The 22,310-nt window shown below is 35.5% G+C and overlaps 1 protein-coding gene across 1 annotated transcript in view; it reads left to right on the top strand.

The window, feature by feature from the left end:
* PTPRQ (protein tyrosine phosphatase receptor type Q) overlaps positions 1-21,733 on the top strand; it is a 124,436-nt gene extending 102,703 nt beyond the window's left edge. Inside the window, exons 53-61 of the mRNA XM_063154975.1 lie at positions 4,750-4,831; positions 9,174-9,264; positions 10,664-10,740; positions 13,135-13,269; positions 13,386-13,511; positions 15,684-15,832; positions 17,665-17,800; positions 20,931-21,054; positions 21,342-21,733. Coding sequence (XP_063011045.1) covers positions 4,750-4,831; positions 9,174-9,264; positions 10,664-10,740; positions 13,135-13,269; positions 13,386-13,511; positions 15,684-15,832; positions 17,665-17,800; positions 20,931-21,054; positions 21,342-21,379 — 958 coding nt within the window. The 3' untranslated portion in view covers positions 21,380-21,733. The remainder of the gene's footprint in view (positions 1-4,749; positions 4,832-9,173; positions 9,265-10,663; positions 10,741-13,134; positions 13,270-13,385; positions 13,512-15,683; positions 15,833-17,664; positions 17,801-20,930; positions 21,055-21,341) is intronic.
* Positions 21,734-22,310: the final 577 nt, after the last annotated feature.

The following is a 22,310-nucleotide window of genomic DNA, read 5'->3' as shown; positions in this document are numbered from 1 at the left end:
ACATTATATTTCACACATTTTTATAATTTTTTAATATGAAGTATTTTGCACTGTAAAAGTCAATTTGAGTAGGGAAAGAAAAATTTAAAAGTGCCAAGCATTACATTTTGACAATTTTGAAACTTTTTTGTGGGTAACTTTTTTTTTTTTTTTTTGACTAGGAAATTAAAGGAAAATCAATACTAGTCTTTTAAAATAATAAAAATCATTAAAAATATTATTGACAAACTTCAGTGGCTAAAATTACTAATTCTAGCTAGTACATATACACTCACTCTCAACAAGTCTTTCTTAAGCATTTGACCAATTGGAGGTAGTTTCAGAGGGCATGCAGGGAATTAAATCCTACAGAATTTAGTGGAAAATGTGATCTTCTTTATGAATCCCAAATGATAACTTTGAATGTTTGGGACAAACATTGCATTCCATGATGGTGGACATGGTGTGAGACAACAGTAAAAAACAACTTTGTTCAAAACATACATAGCCCATCAATCTAAACTGGATTAAACACTGTTTCATTAAACTCACTGAATATATATATATTTACTGGATGCACTCATCACTTGCCTGACTTAGAACAGGTCCACAGGGTTTGCCAAGTCACTCTTCAAGGCAGACACTAATCTTCTGTGAATAAACTCTATCCCTAAATTTTCAGTGTGTGCCAGGTTTGGTGAGATACAAGTTACTCCTCCCTGTTCCAGGTGCTTACCTAGGAGACAACTTCTCTGGCACCCTCCTTTTGCAGTGGTTTCCACAGCAAGGATGAAGTTATTTAGATCCCTGTCTTTTAAAAATCTGTCCTTGAGAAGTTGAGCCTTGTGGTTGATCATTTTAGGCTTTTGTTTCACTCTGTGTGAGACAGCTTGTCAAGAAAGTGAGGTCAGAAGAAATATTTCTGCATGGCAGCCACTGTAGCCCCTGCAAATACCAGGTAATTAGAACTCCTTATGGCAAAGTGTTGTCAAGAAAAGGATTGTCTGATCTCATCTTTCCTATATACTATGCATTCAATGGGTGTCTATATTTGAGGTAACAGTTTTGCAGACACATTTATTCCTATAGACCAGCTTGATACTTGGTGTAGACAGACCTGTCTTCCTTTGAGTAGGAATAGGCTTGGCTTCTGCCTTGTCTTTTTCTTTAGCAGGTTTCCCTTTAGTAATTAGCTATCAAAAAGAGGCTTCCTGAAGTTTGTGCTCCAGGAGAACAAGGTTTGTGGATCTATGTGTCCTGATTCAATGGAAGAAATGAGCATGTGTTTTCTTTCCTTAGGCCTTTAATATGTAGGAAGGGTTAAGCTCAATATTGCTCTCAATTAACTTGTTAAAAATTAGTTCCTCTGTTGGTCCTAGGAAGTGTCAGTGGTGCTTATGAGTTAAGCCTTTTGCCTACATAGTAATTTCTGTAGTTTTCTGGTTGGACGAAGTTTTAATTCCCTGTGGATTTCAGATGATTGACCCAGAGAGAAAGCTGAGTCTGTGTGACAATATGTCTTCAGTTATCACTGCCAACACAAATAAATGGCTTCTTTCTAGCTCTATCATATGTAATCTGAGTGGGATTCAGATTTTTGATAGTCTTCAAAAAAACCCCACACATGAAACAATACACTGTTTTAAAAGAAAATCAGATTTAATGCTATAAAGCATTCTTTATCTTAGAGAATGTTTTTCTTTCCTCATATCAAAGTCAAGCAAGTGGGAATCTGAAATGATCCAGCTGAAATAAGGACATTTTCAACTTCATGGCTTGATTCTGAATTGTGCTCATAAAGATCTAGTGATATTAATATTTTAAGTTTTGTACAAAACACTGGGAAATCTGGAGAACAAGATTACATACAGATGAGTATTTGTTCATTGACAAAATACTGTAAGATTATTACTATGTATTCCAAGTCAAGAGACATAGAAAAAATACTATTTTTTAGGCCTAAGAATGTTGAAATTGAGAATTGCTGGAAGTCTTTAGTGAGAACACAAAATTCATGCCTTCTGAAGGTCCTTACACAGCAAAGCCAACACCTTTGCCACAGTCAGACAAGTTAGACATTAACTTTCCTATAAGCACTTTAAAGTAAATCATCTTATGAGCTGCCAAGCTACTGCTATGTGCACTTGCTACTGACAAAAGTCTGACAGTTCAGTAGTTCCAAAAATCACTTAAATTCCTACAGATAGGTTAAAATGTCAAGCCATAGATCCCTTGCTTCTTAAACAAAAATTAGACTTTTACAGTATAAAACTGTATAAACAAAAAGTATACTTATACTGTTGGATCCATGTGCCTTCAGCCCTGAAACACTGAATTACCTACCTGGATTGATTATGCACAGCACAGAAATAATTTTAATTTCCTAAGGACCAAACTGCTTTTCTTACTGCAAATTATGTGCAGTAAACCCCTCATTGTTAAAAATGTGAGAGGAGAGTATTTGAAAAACTACTGGAATGTCAACTGAGACAAGACGTTTTTTCTGTTGTTTTGTGGTGAAGATAGGTGAATTCAAAGGAAAAAGAAGTGGAACTTGCCTTCAAAGTCTGCTTATAATTTTGACCCCTCAAAAGAGCCTACAAATGCTTCTTTTCTAGTCAAAGACAAACATTTATTTGTGTGCAGTACTTTGGTACAGCTATTGAAAGTCCTTATTTTTGTTAGGAATCTTTAGTTCTATAATGCTGCCAATATTACTAGAAGGTAGTTTCATCTACCACATAATGCAAACAACTTGTGTGATACAATGAGCCCAAGCTACATGTCTAAACATTCTGAATAAATAGAGTGGCATGCTTTCTTATCTTATTGCCTTCTTTTTCACTCTAAAGCTGTCCTTCAGTTGTCCTTCTTAGTAAGCACCTTTATTTCTGTGAATACTTTTAACTCCAGTGAGACTGATCTAGTGAGGCTTTCATAGCCAATTTGCTTTGTTTCAGGATAACTGCTCTAAAAAAGTATGTACCACAAAGGCATTCTTCATAGCTTTGAAATTAAATTTCCTGATGCTTAAGAATAAATTATTCAACAATTCCATTAATTTCATTTTATCTCAATTAAAATTTAAATAATTAATAATCATTTAATAAAATATTTTAAAGCCATTTTTCTTTCTCTACTAAAATTATGGAGGCAATACAGTAGACTTTGTACTATAGAACATTTTTTGTAATATTTTCTGTAAGGATGTATATTTGGAGGAACAGACATATAAAACGGGTAGTCAGAGTTTTTGAAGGAGTGGGTTATCTTTAGAACTGAATTATTACAAACTTTTTACTTGGTCATTTAAACAAGCTTTCTGAGTCTGAGTGCTCAAAATTTGGTTTCTAAATCCATTCAGAGGCAATTTTGACCAAGTTTCAAGGCCATCTGAAAGTCCTCTGAGTATAGATGCTCATGTTTCACCTTCATGAAACCTGCTGTGAGATCAAGTTAAAGATTTAATATGTATCACAGTTTTAAAAATTGACATATACAAAACCAGCCATGAACATGTGAAAAATGAAGATAAAACCAGGACACTAATTTTTAAAATCTTTAGAAAACAACCACAGCTGTGGTTTCTGTAGAGGCAGACCAGTATCATGACTCATCTGTGACTCATTTTAGATATCTGCTTCAAATGAGATGAAATTACACCTATTTCTCCTCATTGATTATAAAAGAAATATAGAGTGACTGAGAAGTAGGCGTCTGTGTTCAGTCAGATTGATCCTACCCTGATGCTCTGAACTGGCCTTTAGGAGAATGACATTGGGTCAAGAATGCAAAATGAAGCCTGTCAATGTGTGTGTAGTGGTGTGCAGCAAGTATGGGTTTCTCAGGGCCATATGAGGCCAGAGAACTGTAAGTGATCTAAAGAAAATGACAGAAACTGTAACTATGTAATTCATATCTGCTGATACCTGAGATAAGAACTAATAAAGACAATCACCCAAGGTATCTGAATTTGAATCCATAAGAGAAATCAATCTTTAGGTACATGGTATTTAATCTAGAACCTATTAAAATGCACAACATTGGTTAACTCTCAGCTTGCTACATTTAACAAAGATCTCTATTTCAGGTTGCTTAGTTATAGAAAATCCATCAAGTAAGTTTACTAAAGATTTTTACGTTATGTGTTCATTGGTGAGTCTTAATGTGTGGTTCCTTCCTCAATGTTAGAAAAAAGCTCCAAGCTGCGTATAAATCATAAAAGCATGACTAATTGCATGGTAACTGGAGAAATGCTTTCTCTCTCTCTGGGGTGAAGCCTGCATGTCTGTGTTTTAGCTTGGGAAGTAATACAGGGTTATTTAAACTCCTCAGGATTTAAAAACCATGTCATTATGAGAATGAGGTCACTGCAATATTTTATATGTCTAAAACCTTGCAATGTGTAAAATGTTTTCTGTCTGACAAAGAAGTATTATGTACCTTAGAATGCAATAACAAATTTACTTTAATGTCAAAACCTCGCTTGAAATGCTGTTACCTATAAAAACAATCACAGCCTACAGTACTGTTAACATTAGCAAAATTAAAAATGTTGTGAGGGGGAACAACAAGGGGATAAAATGTTTCTCTTTCAAGGGATTGAAAAGAAATCAAATAAGCATGCTGTAAGCAATTTCTAATTTTCTGCCTATAAGTATCATTTTCCATTGAACTGGAAAATATTGTTTATTAATAAATTACAGTTATATATAAAGAATGACAAAGATATTCCCTATGGTTTTCTAATTCTTCTGCCTTTACTTTCAGGCCAATAAGCAAGAAATCCTTTCTACAACACGTTGAAGAGCTTTGCACAAACAACAACCTAAAGTTTCAGGAAGAATTTTCGGTATGTTGCTAGCAGTTGTCACAACATCGCAAGACCTTCAGTCGTTTCATGTGTCACATTTCACGTCCATTTTAAGCAGGCAAGGCCATGAAGGACTCTGGCCTTGATAATCAATACCCAATTACCAGGTTGATTGTTTAGAAAGTAACAGTACACTGATTCTGCAGCCTATACTACAACCTGGTCAGAATTATTCATCTTAGTGTCAGCCAAAGATGATCTTTAGTCTCCAACATTTCAAGACCACCATATTTATGTTTTTACATATCTAGCGTTGCATATGTAGGTTATCTAAGAACAAGTTAAGAGTTTTCTAACATATACACAGGTGTATTTAACTGCTATAAATATGTTTGTTTTCCTGAGTGTTGATGACTCCAAAAGGAGAGTTAATGTACATTCTGTAAAATTTTCAGGCCTCAGTCATACTCAGGGATGTTTTTCTTTCATAGATTTTGGTGCAGAAAGTCAAAGGTTTGTATATGGTACTTTGGCTTTTGTTCCTCTACGCGTAATAGGGCATATTTCTTATGCTCTTGAGAATAGCTTCCAAATGAATAGTCTCCATTTCCTTACATGAGCAGATGAACACAGCCAGCCTGCATTTCTGAAAGGGGCCTCATTCTCAAAATATACATTACAGATAATATAATACATGTATAATTCCAAATTTAAATCTCAAAGTTTTCACTATTTTCATTAAGTAATATTTTATGGCTATCATATTTTTTTCTCAACAATAACTTCTTGTTATTTCAGAATCTTTATCATCATTATCTTTCTTAACACATACAGTCGTTCGCCCAAAAAAAATTTGTCAGTGTCCAGTGACTTTATTATTTTATAAATTTACCATTAATAATTTACCAGTTGGATTAACAAAAATGAAAACTTAACAATTGGCTTTTCTTTTGCTAGATATATTTAGATATATTTCAGTTTCCAAGAAAGCACTAACAAAAGTGTATAAATATTAATGGTATTACCTACAGGTTTTTTTGCTATGCTCATTAGGTAAAATTTGTCTGGATTTAATGATAAAAAGCACCATAAAATTCTCAGAGCAATAAAGTAGAAGTGTTATTTCACTTGACCAAAAAATGATTATAGTTACATTATGCATGACTGAACAGATGAAAAGTTTCAATATCAGTAACACTTGACATATTAACATTCATTACTAGAAGGTCCCTAGTATTACTTTCTTTAGGTGCAACCCACGTTGGCTAAGCCTTACTGCATTGCAACAGCTTAAATCTTAAACAATAGTGTTTTATCAAACCACAGTCTGCAATCTGCTTAAAATTTAGAGAAATACAAGAAGCTGAGGTCTCCTTAAAATAATGTATATAGTCAACCTATAATAGACAGTTTTATATGTCATTTAAGTTTTCAGTCTTTTTACTCTCTGACCTTCAGCTGCCATGTTTCAGAGTGTAGTGATATCTTCCCAGATGACTTGTCCAAGGGCAGGCAGAATTTGAAGGCATGTTCAGTCCCTCAAAATTAGTCTATCTATGTTTTTTGTAGCACATGTTTTAACAGATAAACTATAGGATTGGCAGCACACTTGAAATTATATTGGTAATGACAATGCTGAGGAACAAGCAGTGCATGCAATAAACAAGTAGACCTCATGATCTGTGTTGTTTTTGTCCTCATGCATAATTCTACTTTTACATAAATGACTTGACCTGAGGGTCCTGCAACATGTGTAGGAAAGATTAGCTAAGACATAAACCCTTGAACATGATGTAAACTCATATCTGAAGCACATAACAAGTGGTGAAACTGGAACAAGTTCCTGTGGAAGCTGTGAATGCCCTATCCCTAGAAGTGGCCAAGCCCAGGTTAGAGGGGACTTAGAGCAGTCAGACCTGGAGGAAGGTTGTCCATGGCAACATGGGGTTGGGCTAGATTATGTTCATGTCCCTTGCAACTCAAATTGTTCTATGGTTCTATGAACAGCATAGTGCTGAGCTTGCTTGGGCTCTCTGTCTGTCTTTGGAAGAGTTAATTCAAGATTACTGGGAACGGAATATGAGGATATGATAATTTACACCAATAAACTGCTAGTATATTCCCTGTGTTGGATTTGGACTGTTTCACCTAACAGTCTTCCTGGACAATTCCAAGATATGCTTTGGTAGACTAGGGATAATTTACAATGGGCAGTTTGTGGACAACAAATATGGTTTGGAGTTTTCCAGCATGAATGTGAGTCTTTCTATTTCACTTACTCTTGTAATCCATGGACATTCCCAGTTTTGTCTAATTTGCCTGACTGACCAAACTTCGGTGCCAGGGCATCTTCAGGGACCAGTCTTGGTTCAATCTTGGTGGACAGGACCTGTGTGTAAATGTGATGAGAAGGGAATCTGGACTTCAGAATGGACCTGGATCGATTTATTGTCAGAAAAGACAAGTTTAAAGAAACCATAGGGAGCCAAAGTAACTAATGATGGGCATCACCTCATTGCTATTCAAACTTGCAGCTACTTCCAACTTTCCGGCTGATTCCTGTGTCTCTCAATACATTTGGGAACTTATGCTTTTCTAATAACTGGCAAATTACTAAACAGAAGTACTTGTATAATATTTGATTTATGATAAGTTCTGCTCATGAGTAAAAAAACTGAAGTCCTTCAAAGAGTCACCAGTGGCACAAATGTACTACAGTAAACAAAATGCCAATGTTTTATTTCAAAGTTTTATGAGTTTGCAAAGAAACATGGTTTCTGTGACAAGTTGTTGCTGAGTCTGGGAACCCAAATACTCTTCCCCTAAATATGAAAATAATAGATAAGACTGAAATCCCTATTAATGCACAGAGAATTGGTATGAGGCCTTTGAGCATTTGTTTGGTTATAGAAGCATGCTTATGAAAATAATAATATCTGCTTCTCTATTTCCTCTCTACTACAAAGTGCTGTATAAGGGTGCTACTTCTACAGTAGTTTACTGGCAAGCTAAAATTCAGTGGAGTGAGGCAAATGAGGGAAGTTAAAGTTCACGTGACACTGGATTCCATAGCCCAAAACGTTATTCAAAATAGGCATTTAGTGTATATCCTTCCTTCTTGAAAATATTCAATGACAGAAACTTTATGGGAGAGTTTCAGCTTTTTGAATGAGAGGAATTTTAACATCTCCACCTTTGACTGTGTTTTACACACCAGGATGACAAAATATTTGAATTAACAATGAGAGAAAAGGACTGAAATAAAACAGTCCTGGTTTTCCATTTTTCATTTCCTCTCTTATTTATTTGCTAGGAGATTCCCATTAAATTTTATTCATAAAAGACAGACTGCCTCAAATACCTTGGCAAAAGGGCATAATTAATACTGAGCCTCATAGTAAGGCTATCTGCCCAACTTTTGGAAGTAGCCCATGCAGACGGTAACTGCTAATATTAAAAGACAAATTTGAAGGGATTTCAGCAAAATTTTGTATTGTTCTCATTCAAAGCAAAAAGTAGACCTCTTAATTTATACGATAGATAGATAGATAGATAGATAGATAGATAGATAGATAGATAGATAGATAGATAGATAGATATAAAAAACAGACTTGTGAATAACATTTGTCAAACAAAGAAAAATTCTATTGAAATTAACAATGTATTTAGAATTCTGGATTTTCTGTATCTTCTATTCTCTTAACACCAAAGTCATCACTTTAACACATTTTCTTCATTAACAAGGTCTGAAATTGTCGCCACTCTTTTAATCAACTTTGTAAATTATACCTGTTAATGCACACAAACATCCCCATCAAATAAGTTCCTCAGCATGAATGATTTATCCATCTCTGTTCTCCAGTAATTGAACAAATGGCCAGTTATGAAGCTGCAGTACAACCCAAAATAGCTCTTCCCACCCCTTTCACAAACAGTCCCAAGAACAATAATTAATTGCCAGTTGTCTCAACTTAATTGAATTCTCATCAGTTCTCATGCTGTACCACAAACACTCCCAAACTACAGCAGTCAGGAAAAGGCATTATTCGACTGAATCAGTAGGGCATGGTAACCAAGCATGTGACTTCATGAAAAAAATCAGAAAACTACAAAATGTGATAGACTGACTTTATCCAGGCTTTTAAAGGTGAAAGTTCATGTAAGCTTAATTGTTCAAGTTGACAGCATTGTCTGCAGTGCTGCATCTAACATTGCTGATTTAACTGGGGTTGACAGTGTGGCGGGAAGCTCTGTAATGCTTCCAGCTGTACTTAGAAATGCACTGTTGCAAAACTGTGGAGTTTTTCTACTTACTGGATGATTGTGCCATATCTTAAAGTCAAGCGGAAAAGTTTTCCAACAAACATTTATTCCTTTGCAGGAACTTCCCAAGTTTCTTGAAGACCTTGCTTCAACAGATGCTGATCTGCCTTGGAACAGGTCTAAGAATCGTTTCCCAAACATAAAGCCATGTATGTGTGTTTACTGACCAACTCCTCCATTTTGCTCTTTACTTTCAATAGTGTAACAGATATTTGGAATGCAAGTGTATTTTTGTTTGATCTGTCTTTGAAATAGCAGCACAATCAAGTCCACATTATGAAATCATTTTCTGTCAAGTAATCCGTCTTTACTTTGCGGGTTTTTTTAAAGACAGTTTTATTTGCAAGTAGCTTTTAACTTGCTCTCACAAGCTTTAATATGCAGGTGCAAGAAACTGTAGCCTCAATAGTTTCTTGGCTTTGTAATTCAAGCCATGTAGCAAACTCTTTAAAATTCTTCCTCATTGGTTTTTTTCCCCTCCCTTTAGTAAGAAGTAATTTTTTAAACATATAAAATCCACATGTTTGTGCATTCAGCTACCTCAGGAGTCTGGATTTGCTTTCTTGTGGGTATGTGTACATGTGCTACAAAGGTTCCACAGAAGATCAGAGTGACTGTATGATAACTTATAAGCCCAGGCTAGATATTATCACAGGAGACAGGAGTCTGTCTCTCTATACTCAACACTGCTTCATTTTTCAGTTAATAAGACAAGAAATGTCATTATTATTTTAGGCATTAGCTGTGATGTGAGATGGAGTGCATAGCATTCCTTGGTTACATTAATTAATAATGCTACATTCTGTGCTATTTACTTTTCAGAGCAGCTGTTCCTGCTATCTGCTGCCTTGTTCAAGACGTATTCTAAGTCACAGTCACTAAAAATTTATCTTCATGACAGACAATAGGGCATAAGCAGATATGTTTCATAAATATTTAACTTTGTATTCTAATGTTCTTTACCAAGTTGAAGACCAAACACCAAAATTCTGGTGTTACACACATGATATATTTCTTGGATTTTGTATTTTCTGCATATGTGCTGTGGGACCAAATCAGAAACCCTAAACATTTTACTTTTTTTTAAAAATAATGACTTAACCTTATATTTAAAAACCCCCAAAACTATATAAAAGCGCCAGAATCTGGCTCAGTGACCTAGGCAGCAAGTAAATGGAAAAAACTCTCAGATCCCTGACCCTGCCCTCTTATTCACACAGAAATTGTGTGTACTAGGACAGCATGGCTTGGAGTACACAGACTCCTCTTAGGTACAGAATCCTCCCATACATACATCAAATTGGAAATTTTGGCTCATTCACCACTAAATTAAAAAGTATTATCTGCAGCATGTCTGGAACATTGAAGAAAGACCATACAGTAATGGAAAATGTTTAAATTACCTTTGTAATTAATGTTCTACTCCATCAAATATTGTTACTGCTAATAATAGTATTTTTGATTTCTTAGCACTCCAGGAACACTTTTTACATGGTTTATGGTTTTTGAACCAATCTTTTAGTTAACTAGACTTTACTTCCATGATAGATAATAACAACAGAGTAAAGCTGATGCCTGATGCTGGTATTCCTGGATCTGACTACATTAATGCCAGCTATGTGTCTGTAAGTAGAAAGTCTCTCATATTTTTACTGTATTTGTTTTCTGGTAGAAGATTAAAAAAATAACTTGCAACAAAAACAGGATTCTAATTTTTCTTTCATTCACTACAGCCACTGTTGCCATGACATTGTTCAAGTCCCACGGCACTAAAAATTACAAGTTAAAAAAATATATATCTCATTTTCATTGCTGAGCAATGATTTCCAATAATAATCAAAACTGTGTCCAGCAAGTTGCTTTTTATAAATTATTTTATATCATTTTCATAAAAGTCAACAGTGGAACTCCCTCTGAGGTAAATTGTTTAGATAGGTTATTTGGTGTCTTGATTCAACAGTTAAAGTTGTTGTATATGAATAGGACAATGCAAAGATAACTGAACTGAAAACTTTCATAGAAATGGCTAACAGTTTTGGCATGCTCCTTATTATTGTGTGAAAGTTATGATGGAGGAAAATGAAAGTAGGCTTCTTGAAGAAGAAAGTAATAGTATATTTTTCATCCTCATCTTTCTTCACAGACTTTCCCATTTTCTTATTTTGTGCTCAGTAAATTGTTCATCTATATTTTAATCTCACTTTTGTCCTGTTATAGCTCAAAGTGTGAATTATAGTTATGCATCAAATCTCTTCTAGCAGTGGCTGGTGATCTCACGTGAGCTCAAGACTTGATTTACATTAAAGACTTTTCAAACATGTAGCGAGACATGCAGAGTGTAGTCAAAACAGACAGCACAAAGGAAAGTGGAAATGGTTATTTGCAGGTAACTAAGAGATATTACAGAGAATAAGTAGTAGAGCTGAGAAGATCTCCCTTTCTTTGAGCAAACAATATTTATTCCCACCATGTCTTTGTTCTGAGAGTTAGCAGATAGGAAGAACCATGCTGCTTGGTGCTGGGACTGCACAGAATGGCTAAGGAAAGCAGAGGCATCTTGGAGCATGGTCTAGTCTTTACTCTTCCTGCTACTGACAGGCCAAACCTTAGGCAGGGAACACTAACAGCAACTTCCAAAAAGCTGCAGCAAAACCCAGCTACAGAGTGTTCCCTGCTGAGATTTTGCTTGTGTGCATACATTTTGGATGACCATTCATCAGTGAATAGACAATTCCAATGTTATGGTTTCTCAAGGCTGAAGTTTCACTCTTTATATGCTCTCACTTTTCGTGTATGTTGATGTATAAATATGATTGCATATATCTGTAAACAGGCAATATATGTATTTACATATCTAATTACCTAAGCCTGTTTACATATGCACGCTTCTCCTCTCCATAAAGAGAGGAAAAGAGAAGTCTTGTACAAATGGGAACTCCGCCGCTACTTTGACTTTCATTGGTTAAACAAAGTCAGTAACTGAACTGTGAGCTTTGCATCCCTGAATTACAGTTTCTCACCTCACTCTTAAACTAAGGAGGATTAACATACTTTCCCACTGCCACCTGTTCTTTATATTATAGATGGAGTAAGTAACAGGCAGCTGTGAATTATAGGGCCATAATTCCAACAAGAAGCTTTGGTGGTGCTATAAACCACTGTGTCAGTTGTTTTGAGCAATAAGCAGAACACTGTGATATTATAAACTGCAGGTTCTGCACCATAAATTTATTGCTGTTATTGCTATTGTTGTTATTTTAGACTTTGTGTAGTACATAATAGTTCCTGTAGGTGTACTTCTTTTCTGTGAGGAACCAGATCCATGTCAAACCATGCACTCAGAGCATCTATAGATTTTTTCAATAAACTTCCTTCTTCCCAAGTTTTACACAAAATTATAAATTAACCAAAGAGCAAAAGCCAACACTAAAATAAAAGTCAACACCTTCAGTAGGTTTCTTGAGGACCTTTAATTAGAGATCATTTATTTCAATGAGCTTCAGCCCCAAGCAGATCCCAGACAATCAGCAAAGAACAAGGTCATTAGTGTGTGTATTACTTGCACTGGCTCTCAGACTGCTCCTTAGTTGTTTCCCTGGCTCCAATGCTCCTTAGCACTATTTGATTCTCCTGTGTTGGCCACCTCTTGATTCAGTTCTTGGTGGCCTCTAGCTGGATCTGCAGTAAGTATAATATGAAGGCTTAGGTACTTTTAAATGGGAAATGATGACCTGATGTCCCTGTAATATCTCTGCTAAATGCATTTCTATTACCATGGCACTTCCCACACTATAGTAGAGTATTGGTTCATAACTGGACTACCAAAAAAAGCCATTTCTCTTCTAGCTTTCCAAGGCAGCCTGCCGTGCAGTGACTACTGAGGCATAAGCCAATTCGCTTAGTAGGTCTGACAAGATTTTAGCCTTAGGCATGGCAGATACAGGCACAGCTATGATTCACATGCAAACTCTTTTGTTTCCTTGCCAACCATTATGTATTAAACATTTTCTCTTTCTTAGGGCTATTTATGTCCAAACGAGTTTATTGCAACTCAGGGACCATTACCAGGAACAGTGGGTGATTTCTGGAGAATGGTGTGGGAGACAAGAGCTAAAACACTTGTGATGCTCACACAATGTTTTGAAAAAGGACGTGTAAGTTACCAGTGAACTGATTAAAAGCATTTGACATAATTGGAAATTCTGTATGTAGTTTCTGTCAAGATTATAACATGATAATTGTTAATTATTTAGTAATCATCTCTCTGCAGATAAGATGTCACCAGTACTGGCCAGAAGATAATAAACCAGTGACTGTGTTTGGGGATATAGTGATTACTAAATTGATGGAAGATATTCAAATAGACTGGACCATCAGAGACCTAAAAATTGAAAGGGTAAGCCAACACTAGAAGTTGATAGAAAAAAATTCATACAACACCTGAAAGAACATCAGATATGCTACTTCCCACCCAACTACTTCCTCAATATTTTTCTTTTAATCTTTTAGTGCATATGCATTGTACTGCCTGGTTGTCCTGTATTTTATTTTCATTCATGTTTTATTTCCTGAGAATTTTTGTCACAAAGAGCTCAGATATTTATCCAATATGCTATGAAGGGCCTATTGAGGTTACTGAACTTCTGGTGGGAGGTGAAGTTTCTACTTGGACACATTGGTGTCTGTTCTAGAAAGGAGAAATCTTAACCATTCTGAGATCAGATGAATCCCTTTGAATGTATCCCTCTCAGATTAAAGGGCGAGATTCTCTGGTGCAGCTGTTTTGCATTGTACCACCAGCCATTGGCCTCCACCCCCAGGAGATTCACCCATTAAGAATGAGAATCATCAGTATTACTCCTACTCTTTGTGCTGGGAAGGAGGAGCAGGGTACAGCAGAGATCTTCACCTTTGTCATGACCCCACAACTACAGTTTTCATGTGTTGGAAAAATATAACCCAGTATTAACTTGGAGCAGGAGGTGGGCTCAAAAAGCAATCTGGGACTAAAGACCCAAAATTAAGTCAGTTTTCTTTTGCACTCCGAGAAATGATCTGTGTTGAAAGTAGTGCAGCCAGATCCTAGGACCTGAATTTGGCTGTGCTAATGCAGGCATTACCATCCTGTGGCATATGCTTGTGACAAAGGGCACACAGCAGGTGAGGGCTGGTCTCAGCAGTCACCCCATAGGGATATGCTGTGCACATAGTACAGAGAAATGGAACATTTAAAAATGACTCAGAGAAGATAAACTTTTTTTTTTCTGCTAAAAATAGAACATGGATAAGCAAGACTGGAAAAAGAACTATTTAGAATAAAACTGAATTCCAGTGAAATGCCAAGTCACGCGTGTTAACAAGGATGGGGCTGAAAAGAAGATAGTCTGAATTGACTGGGTGATCCATTTAGTGTAGCTGAACCACCCTGCACAAGAAGCTATGCCCTTTATAAGCACGTCATTAAATTTGCTGTATTGCTGGTTTTAAGATTGTACGTCCTTTCACAAATGAGTGAATGCTTGATGATCTTCTGGTGAAGATAAAAAGCATATGTGAAGCAAATAACTCAAAATCATTGCCATTGTGAATTTCTCTTGCATTTTTATGTTGATCAGTTTAAAAACAATAGTACAACTGCAAAGTAGTTGCTACACAGAATTGTTCACCATTTTTCAGTATTTCTTACAATATGAAAGAAGCAAGTGCTCGGTTCAAAAGCAATTTGAAAAAATAGAAACTGGTTCATTACACAACAGTTGATTAAACTGTGGTACTCCTTGCTGCAGGATATTGTGAAGGCTAAAAACTTACAGGGATTCAAAAAATCTATATAAATTAGTAGAAGAAAATATTGGTGAGTACTATTAAATTCCCATTTACTGTCCTCTCACTGAGGCAGTTCACAAGTCACAAACTATTAAGAATGGAAGGGATACTCTAGGGAACTACAGCTACATTGTTGTCATGTTTTATAACGCTCCCTAACATTTTTTCTTGACTGCTGTTGGAAAGAGCATATTGATGAAGACAGGCCTTTGGCATGATCCCGTTCTTTCATTTTTTACAACCTTCAAAAGTAATCTTTTGAAGTATTAGATCATAACCTCTTTTTTGAGGTTACTGTTGCTGCTGCTCTCATTGAGAGAGCATGAAAGAAAATATATCTGTGTTCACCCAGTCTGTGTGTTGGCCTTTATTGCATTGGATCACTCTTAGTGTGTTTGCTTTTTCCTGAACAAATTTGTCATCCCAACTCACTAAATTTCTAAATGAGCCATAGAAATTTCAACCTGCAATCTACAAATTATAGATATAATGTCTAAAGTAAAATGAAGAGTCACTACTGAAAACACTAATATTTCCTGAAAGATGGACTTGATGCCATCCCTCAAAAAATGTGCCAGAATTTCTGTGCACAGCAAATTATCCCTTCATGCCAGTAATCTTATAAATATTAGGTGATTCTAACTTTATTTTTTATGTGAAAATACTGAGAAGGTTACATGTACCTTACTGACCCTTCTATAGCATTTATTCAGTAAAAACTGCATTATTATGTATTTTTCAGCATGGAGACTGCATGATGGTGCGGCAGTGTAACTTCACTTCTTGGCCAGAACATGGAGTCCCCGAAACGACTGCACCATTTATCCATTTTGTAAAACTCATCCGTGCAAGTCGAGCACACGATAACACACCGATGGTGGTGCACTGCAGGTAAGTACATCCACCAAATCATCATTTGGTAGATTTGATAATAATAATAATGCACAGGGAAGTTGCCAGAAGAACGTCCATGGAGGCTAAGTGCACAGTAATGATTCTAGGATGGACAGAGGTGAACGTTTCTCTAGCAGTCCTTCTTAGTCCTTTATAGAAGGTAAAACACCAATGTCTAGCAGTCCTTCTTACTCCTTTCTAGAAGGTAAAACACCAATGTCTATTCTGGCATTTATGGAAATCCATTGAGGTGATGTCAGGGAAATAATTGCTCCAAAATTTACCATAAAGTACTGCTGGATTTTTCTCCATTTTTCTCTTTAATCATAAGAAGAGGAATAGCAAATGACATGTATTGGTTTAAATTACTTCTTAAGAAGCAAGTATTAAAAATTTATTTTAAATGTATATGTCGCATATCATAAGGAAGAAACTATTTGAAGCCACTGAGAATTCCAAATAGAAATAAGGGTTTGCATAGGCCAGATTTCAAACTTGGATGCCTGTAAACAGTTAAAACCTATATTTAAGCTCTTAAATAAATGGTCTGGTGGTTAAAGGTGTTCAGTTGTCGTAGTTTCCACTGGTTTCATTAACACCTTTCTGTTTCAAAGGGTAAGTGTGTGGGGAGGCCTAAGTCTTAAGGAAACCAATGAGTGTGACCTGTATTTTGTGCAGGTCAGTGTTCCCACTGAACGTGTGGGCATGCTCCATAAAAGGGATCTGAACTCATAGGTCTGCTACTGAGCCTTTGCCCCATTCTCACTTGGTGTGGGTCTGGAAATAGGTGGAAGGGAAAAATGGCTCTGATGCTACAAATCTTTTCCACTTTATCATGTATGGGAGTTCTTATTATTTGTCCTCAGCATCCTATGGGTGCCACCCACAAAGGGTAGTAAAGCCTTACTCATTTAATATTGCTGTCTTTGATGAACATTTCCCTCTAATGCAAGGGCCAGAGAGACTCTGACAGTGGAGACCAACGCAGTCTTCGTGTTTTCAGGACACCTATATATAGTGAGGACTCTTTGCCAGGAACCCTATATTCTTTTCAGAAGGGAGATATGTAAAGGGGCCAGCATGGTCCTGATACTCCCCCTGTGCTCAAATTCCTGATGGTTATAAAGTATTACTGTGTATTCTCATATCCAGCAAACTCATTCATTACTTTTTCCTCATTAGATATTGCAAACTCAAGAATTCTGCTATACATCTCTTGATTATCTGCAGTAATATACCCTGCATTTATTACACCAGTTGCAGAGAAGTCTGATAGTCATTTGGAAACAATCCTATTCATTATAAGACCCTGAAACAAAACACTACCTACCAGCATGTCTTGCACACTCATCCTCCTTTTAAAAGCATTTTATTTTAATTTTTTTTGCTAGATCCCATGTTATTTTGTCTCAAATACTAAAAGTATTACAGAATTACAGTGCGATTTCACAAAATCTTGTGATTTTTTTTCCTCTCATTTAATAAGCTCTAGAAAACTCACAGAAAAGCTGTAAGATCTTTTTTCTTTTTCCACTCAAACAGGTTTGGGTCATATGAACATATAAATGAGTAATATCTCATTTATCTGATGGAAATGAGAAATCAAAAATTATGAAAATGTGAAATCAAAATTAGAAAATGGCTTAAATACAGATTTCACTTGATCCAATTCAGAAAGAAATTCACAAGATGTAAATACTGAAAAAAAAATTAGGTTTTGTTTGAAGAGTTTTTCTTTTCACAATAAACAATTTATCCAGAATATTCTAAGAAAATGCTGAAAGCATTAACATAAAAGCTTTATTTTATCTTGTTTATCATGTTTGCAGTGCTGGTGTTGGAAGAACAGGTGTTTATATTGCACTTGACCATTTAACCCAACATGTAAATGACCATGATTTTGTGGATATCTACGGACTTGTAGCTGAGCTAAGAAGTGAAAGGATGTGTATGGTACAAAACCTGGTAAGACTTACCCATTCTGTTTCTCTGTTGTTGAAAAATTAGTCATCTCTTCGCATGATCTCCAAAACAGGACTATAAAGCTAATAACAATCTTCTGTATAATACATTTTCTACCAAATCCTGCTTTTATTTATTTTAAGCACTGTGGAAGTATAATGTCTGTATCTACCTAAGTGCACTTAGCCAGAAAAGTCTTGACAAATGCTGAAAATAGTGCTATTTATTTTAAAACCTAAATTATAATTTCTCACTCTCTACTTAATTTGACTTAATTTACTTCTTTAGTGTATTTTTTTTTGTGTACGCATATGTGGCATAGTCCACCAAACTTTAAAATATTCATCTCATTATTGATTCCTTGATTCTTTTTCAATCACTTCAAATAAAATAGTACATATGAATAGACTTAATCACAGATTTCAAATTGTTCAAAATCAATGGTGGGTTTTGGGTCTAGAAAAAGTACATTTCCAGAACTTATTTTGTATGGACAGTAGTCAGTGAAGGAAGTAAGGAAGATTTCCTTCTGCTGCATCTGGAATTCTGAGGAAATGTAAAGAAATAATATTAGAATTTAAAGCTGATCCTAAATGCCCAGGGGAGCAGAAAGCAGCTTTGTTTGGCTAAGGCTTCTGGCATAACTCTCCTGCTGGCCAGATCTAACCCAGGGCAGCCTGAAGCTTTAGAGTCCACAGCATGACTTACCAACTTCTCAGTATGGATGAGTCATTTCAGGATGAACTTCCACATGGCGGATGGATTTAAATTGATTTTAATATAGGGAGACTTGCTCCATTTGGAATGAAATTCTGGTATTCCAAGTCACATCAGAATATGCAAAAAGTGAGTCAGAATACACAGTATTCTGAGTTAATACTTCTTCAAAAGATTTTATGGAACATTCTGGTGCTATTCTGACATGATGTATCTTGTAAGGTGCAGTCTGGATATCATGTGCTCTAAATTTTCCCTTTTGAAGTTTTGATGCAACTAAACAATTGCCAGTACTTTCTTGTGATGATGCATTCTGGGAATACTTTTTGGTTCTTGTTTTACTTTTTTGACTAGAAGTAGAATCATCAAGAAATAAATCAAAGGCTGGAGGGCAATTTAATGGGAGCACTCACAAAAAAAAAATCTTGAAACAGTGAGACATTCAATAATATCATTTTATATTTTTAAAACATACATAATTTTTCTGTATCTCTTCATTTGAATGTTTTGGCAGGGGCTAGGAAAAGGTGTACCAAAATGCAGTACAAGATGATGGCGTCAGAGTTCAGATTTTCTAACAAATCAAGTATTCATCTGTATGCCAGCTGCAAAATTCTGAGATAGCCTGTTCTCTGTCCAGGTCATTTCTAGCTCATATTTGCAAGACTACAAAAGTCAGATCAGCAACAGAACTTGCCCAAAGGGAATCAATCTTGTAAAGTTTTATGGTAGATTCAAAAGTCAAGCTGTTTGAGAATTCTCTTATAAAACACTGTTGAGTTGCCTATTAATCAGCTTCTATGTGATCAGCACATAAGATATAAAAGAGAGGAGCAATTCCTTCCCAGAACTCATATAGAAATCCCTTAGTCAAACTGTCTTTAAGATCTATGAGTAAGATAAATAAAAGCTGATTGCTCTTAGACCTGTATTTTGCTTGTTTATAGTTTCAAAATAATAAATAATATTCCTTTTGTTAACAAAGTCACAATATGTTACTGTAACCAATGGATGAGAATAGTTAAGACTGTTTCTAACTGAGAAAATATCTAGTTAGACATAAATAGCCCAGGTAGCCTGCTTCACTCTCCCCTGGCAAACCCAGAAATATTTTTATTTCTACATCATTAGAAGTTGCTGTATGTCTGCAAGAGATTACAGAGCTTTCAGAGGCTGCATTCTGAACTGGAATAACCAATCTAAACACCACTGAAATTTAAGACCTTCATTCTAGAAATTCATTCTTGTTCAGCAAATATTTCAAAGTTTATCTTCTTGCCAAATACAAGGGCTGGTTTGAAGTAATGTCATGCATTTATTTCACTAAGAAAGTTATTGAAAGGTGTAATGGTGCTGCATGCTTCAGAGGACCTGTGAAAAGCTGTTTTAATTACCCACAGTTCTGGAGCTGTGGCAGTAACTCTTATCTATGTAAGCAAATTTCTCTCATATATCTGAGATACTTGAATTGCAAATTGATGGGTGTTCTGAAACAAAACAGCAATTATTGAGCCAAAAAATTACATAAATATTTTTACCCGTGCAAAAGTCAAGGGTAAGAGTATGATTTTGGTGCAGATATTCCAAATCCATCTCAACAAGGTCCTGGGCAAAATGTTTTAGCTGACCCAGCTTGAGCAGTGGGTTGTTGCGCCAGGTGGTCTCAAGAGGTCTCTTCCAATCTGAATGTATCTGGCTTATTTTCTGCATCTACATATACAGTACTCTTCCTATGTGAATATATGTTTAATCAATTTATTATATTTCTATCTATTTTCATTCCTTTATTTCATTCTTACATTTCCTTATTTTGTTTTCTTCTTTTCAGACTTTATGTCCTTAAAAGTATCAAACTAACCTTAGTTGCCTGCTCTTTGTGTTGTCATATGTTAAAAGTGAGGCTTGGGAACTGTCACTCAAAACACTGGGTTGATTTGCTCTTAGCACTGGTGCAATCTCATAGAACATATAGGTTTAGTTTTACTTGAACTTCTGCATTTGAGTGCACCCTGCTGGTTTTCTCTATGGTAGAAAGAGGAAATTTTTCTTATCTAGATATTACATTCATGTGGTTCAGTTTCTTCAGCCTGCATCTCGTGGCAAAATGCTTTTTCATATTAAAAACATCCACAGAAAATTGTGGAGAAGTCTGTTAGTCTCAGTAATGGTCAGTCTAATTTCATATATTTTACTATTCATAAGGATTAATATGTTTTGGCAAATTTAAAGCATTATGTTTCATAATAATTGAAATCGGATCAGCCATATACAATATGGTCACCAAAGTACTGAGATTGCTGAGTTAAACTGCAGTTACTTTGAGATTTTCTAGGTGTTATAGAAAAAGATAAAGCCTTTTTGGTATTACCAGTAGATTTTTCTTCTAATCAAGCATCTTTAAATTCACATTTTGCAGGCACAATATATATTTTTGCATCAATGTGTATTGGATCTGTTGACAACCAAGGGAAGTAGTCAGCCCTTATGTTTTGTAAATTATTCAGCACTGCAAAAGATGGACTCTCTGGATGCCATGGAAGGTAAGGAGATACAGACTGTGTCCAAATTATTTTTTCACAGCAGGTGCAATGACTTTTCCAGACTGAGAAGCAGCAAAAAAGTCCTTTGACATGCATTTTTTGCTTTAAAAGTATAAATATCTAGCCTTTTGCTGCTCTTTATTCCCCCTCACAATAATGGTCATTGCTAAAGTTTCCCCACGTTTTTCCATGCAAGATCTTTTAAAATCAGTGAAAAACAGTTATCTGCCATAAGTTACTATTTGTTTACAAGGTAGGCTAATTTAATATATCTGTTTCTTCTGCAGGTGATGTGGAGCTTGAATGGGAAGAAACAACCATGTAAATACTGGGAGTAAATATTACAGAAAAGGAGATTTTGAAAATCAAAGTAATATTTTTCTAAGCACAGGGGCCAAAGCGAATTCCCCTATTTTGTTGATTAAAGGAAACACAGATGATTGAGACATCTTTTCTTCTATCAATGTGCCTTCATAAATAAGTTAAAGTATTTTATTCAGAACACTGAGAATAATGGTTTGGAGTACTTTTGCACAAACTGCACTTCTGGTGTTATATAAATAGTGCATTCAGTATGTATTTAAAGTGTATTTGAACATATTCCTTTTTTCTAAACTATCTTTGTAAAAGAAAAATGAGCCAAATAGGATGTAAAAATTTAATATTTCCATTGAACCTACTTTGGTGTGAATTTGCTGTGTTCTGTGTGTTTTGGTTTTAAGTAAAAGCTAAGGTTTCTTTACTCATTCTTGATAGATTGGCTTCAGTGTTGTCAGTTCTTGCAGATTAATTCCAAGACCATCACAATGATCTTTACCTAACTGTATGTTCTTGTGTTTTGAATATTTTTTTTACAAGTGGTAGTACATCAGCTCATGATCCTGAACAGCTGAAGAGTCACCTTCTGACATGGGGAGGATTATTCAGCTTTTACACAGCACACAGTAGCTCTTCAGGGACACTTGGGGCTATTTAAACTATTTTATAATCAGCAGGTTGGGTTTTTTAAATACATAATGATGATTGCATATGTTCTGGGCAGAAAAAAAGTGTTTTACATTCCTGCTACTTTTTCAAGCAGATAAAACAAAGTAAAACTATAAATCTATTATCTGTTATAGTGAATGCTAGATTGACTTATGTAATAGAATGCTTCAAATTCATTCACCTTTCTTGAATATATCACTATTCAGCATTTTGAAAGGTTGCTCAAAATTTAGTATCAACGTATTTTATAACATTATTGTCAAGTAAAA

The sequence above is a fragment of the Melospiza melodia genome, chromosome 4 (genome assembly GCF_035770615.1).
Source record: "Melospiza melodia melodia isolate bMelMel2 chromosome 4, bMelMel2.pri, whole genome shotgun sequence".
Taxonomy (NCBI): domain Eukaryota; kingdom Metazoa; phylum Chordata; class Aves; order Passeriformes; family Passerellidae; genus Melospiza; species Melospiza melodia.
The sequence above is the reverse complement of the archived record's forward strand: the minus strand, read 5'-3'. Positions and strand labels throughout refer to the sequence as shown.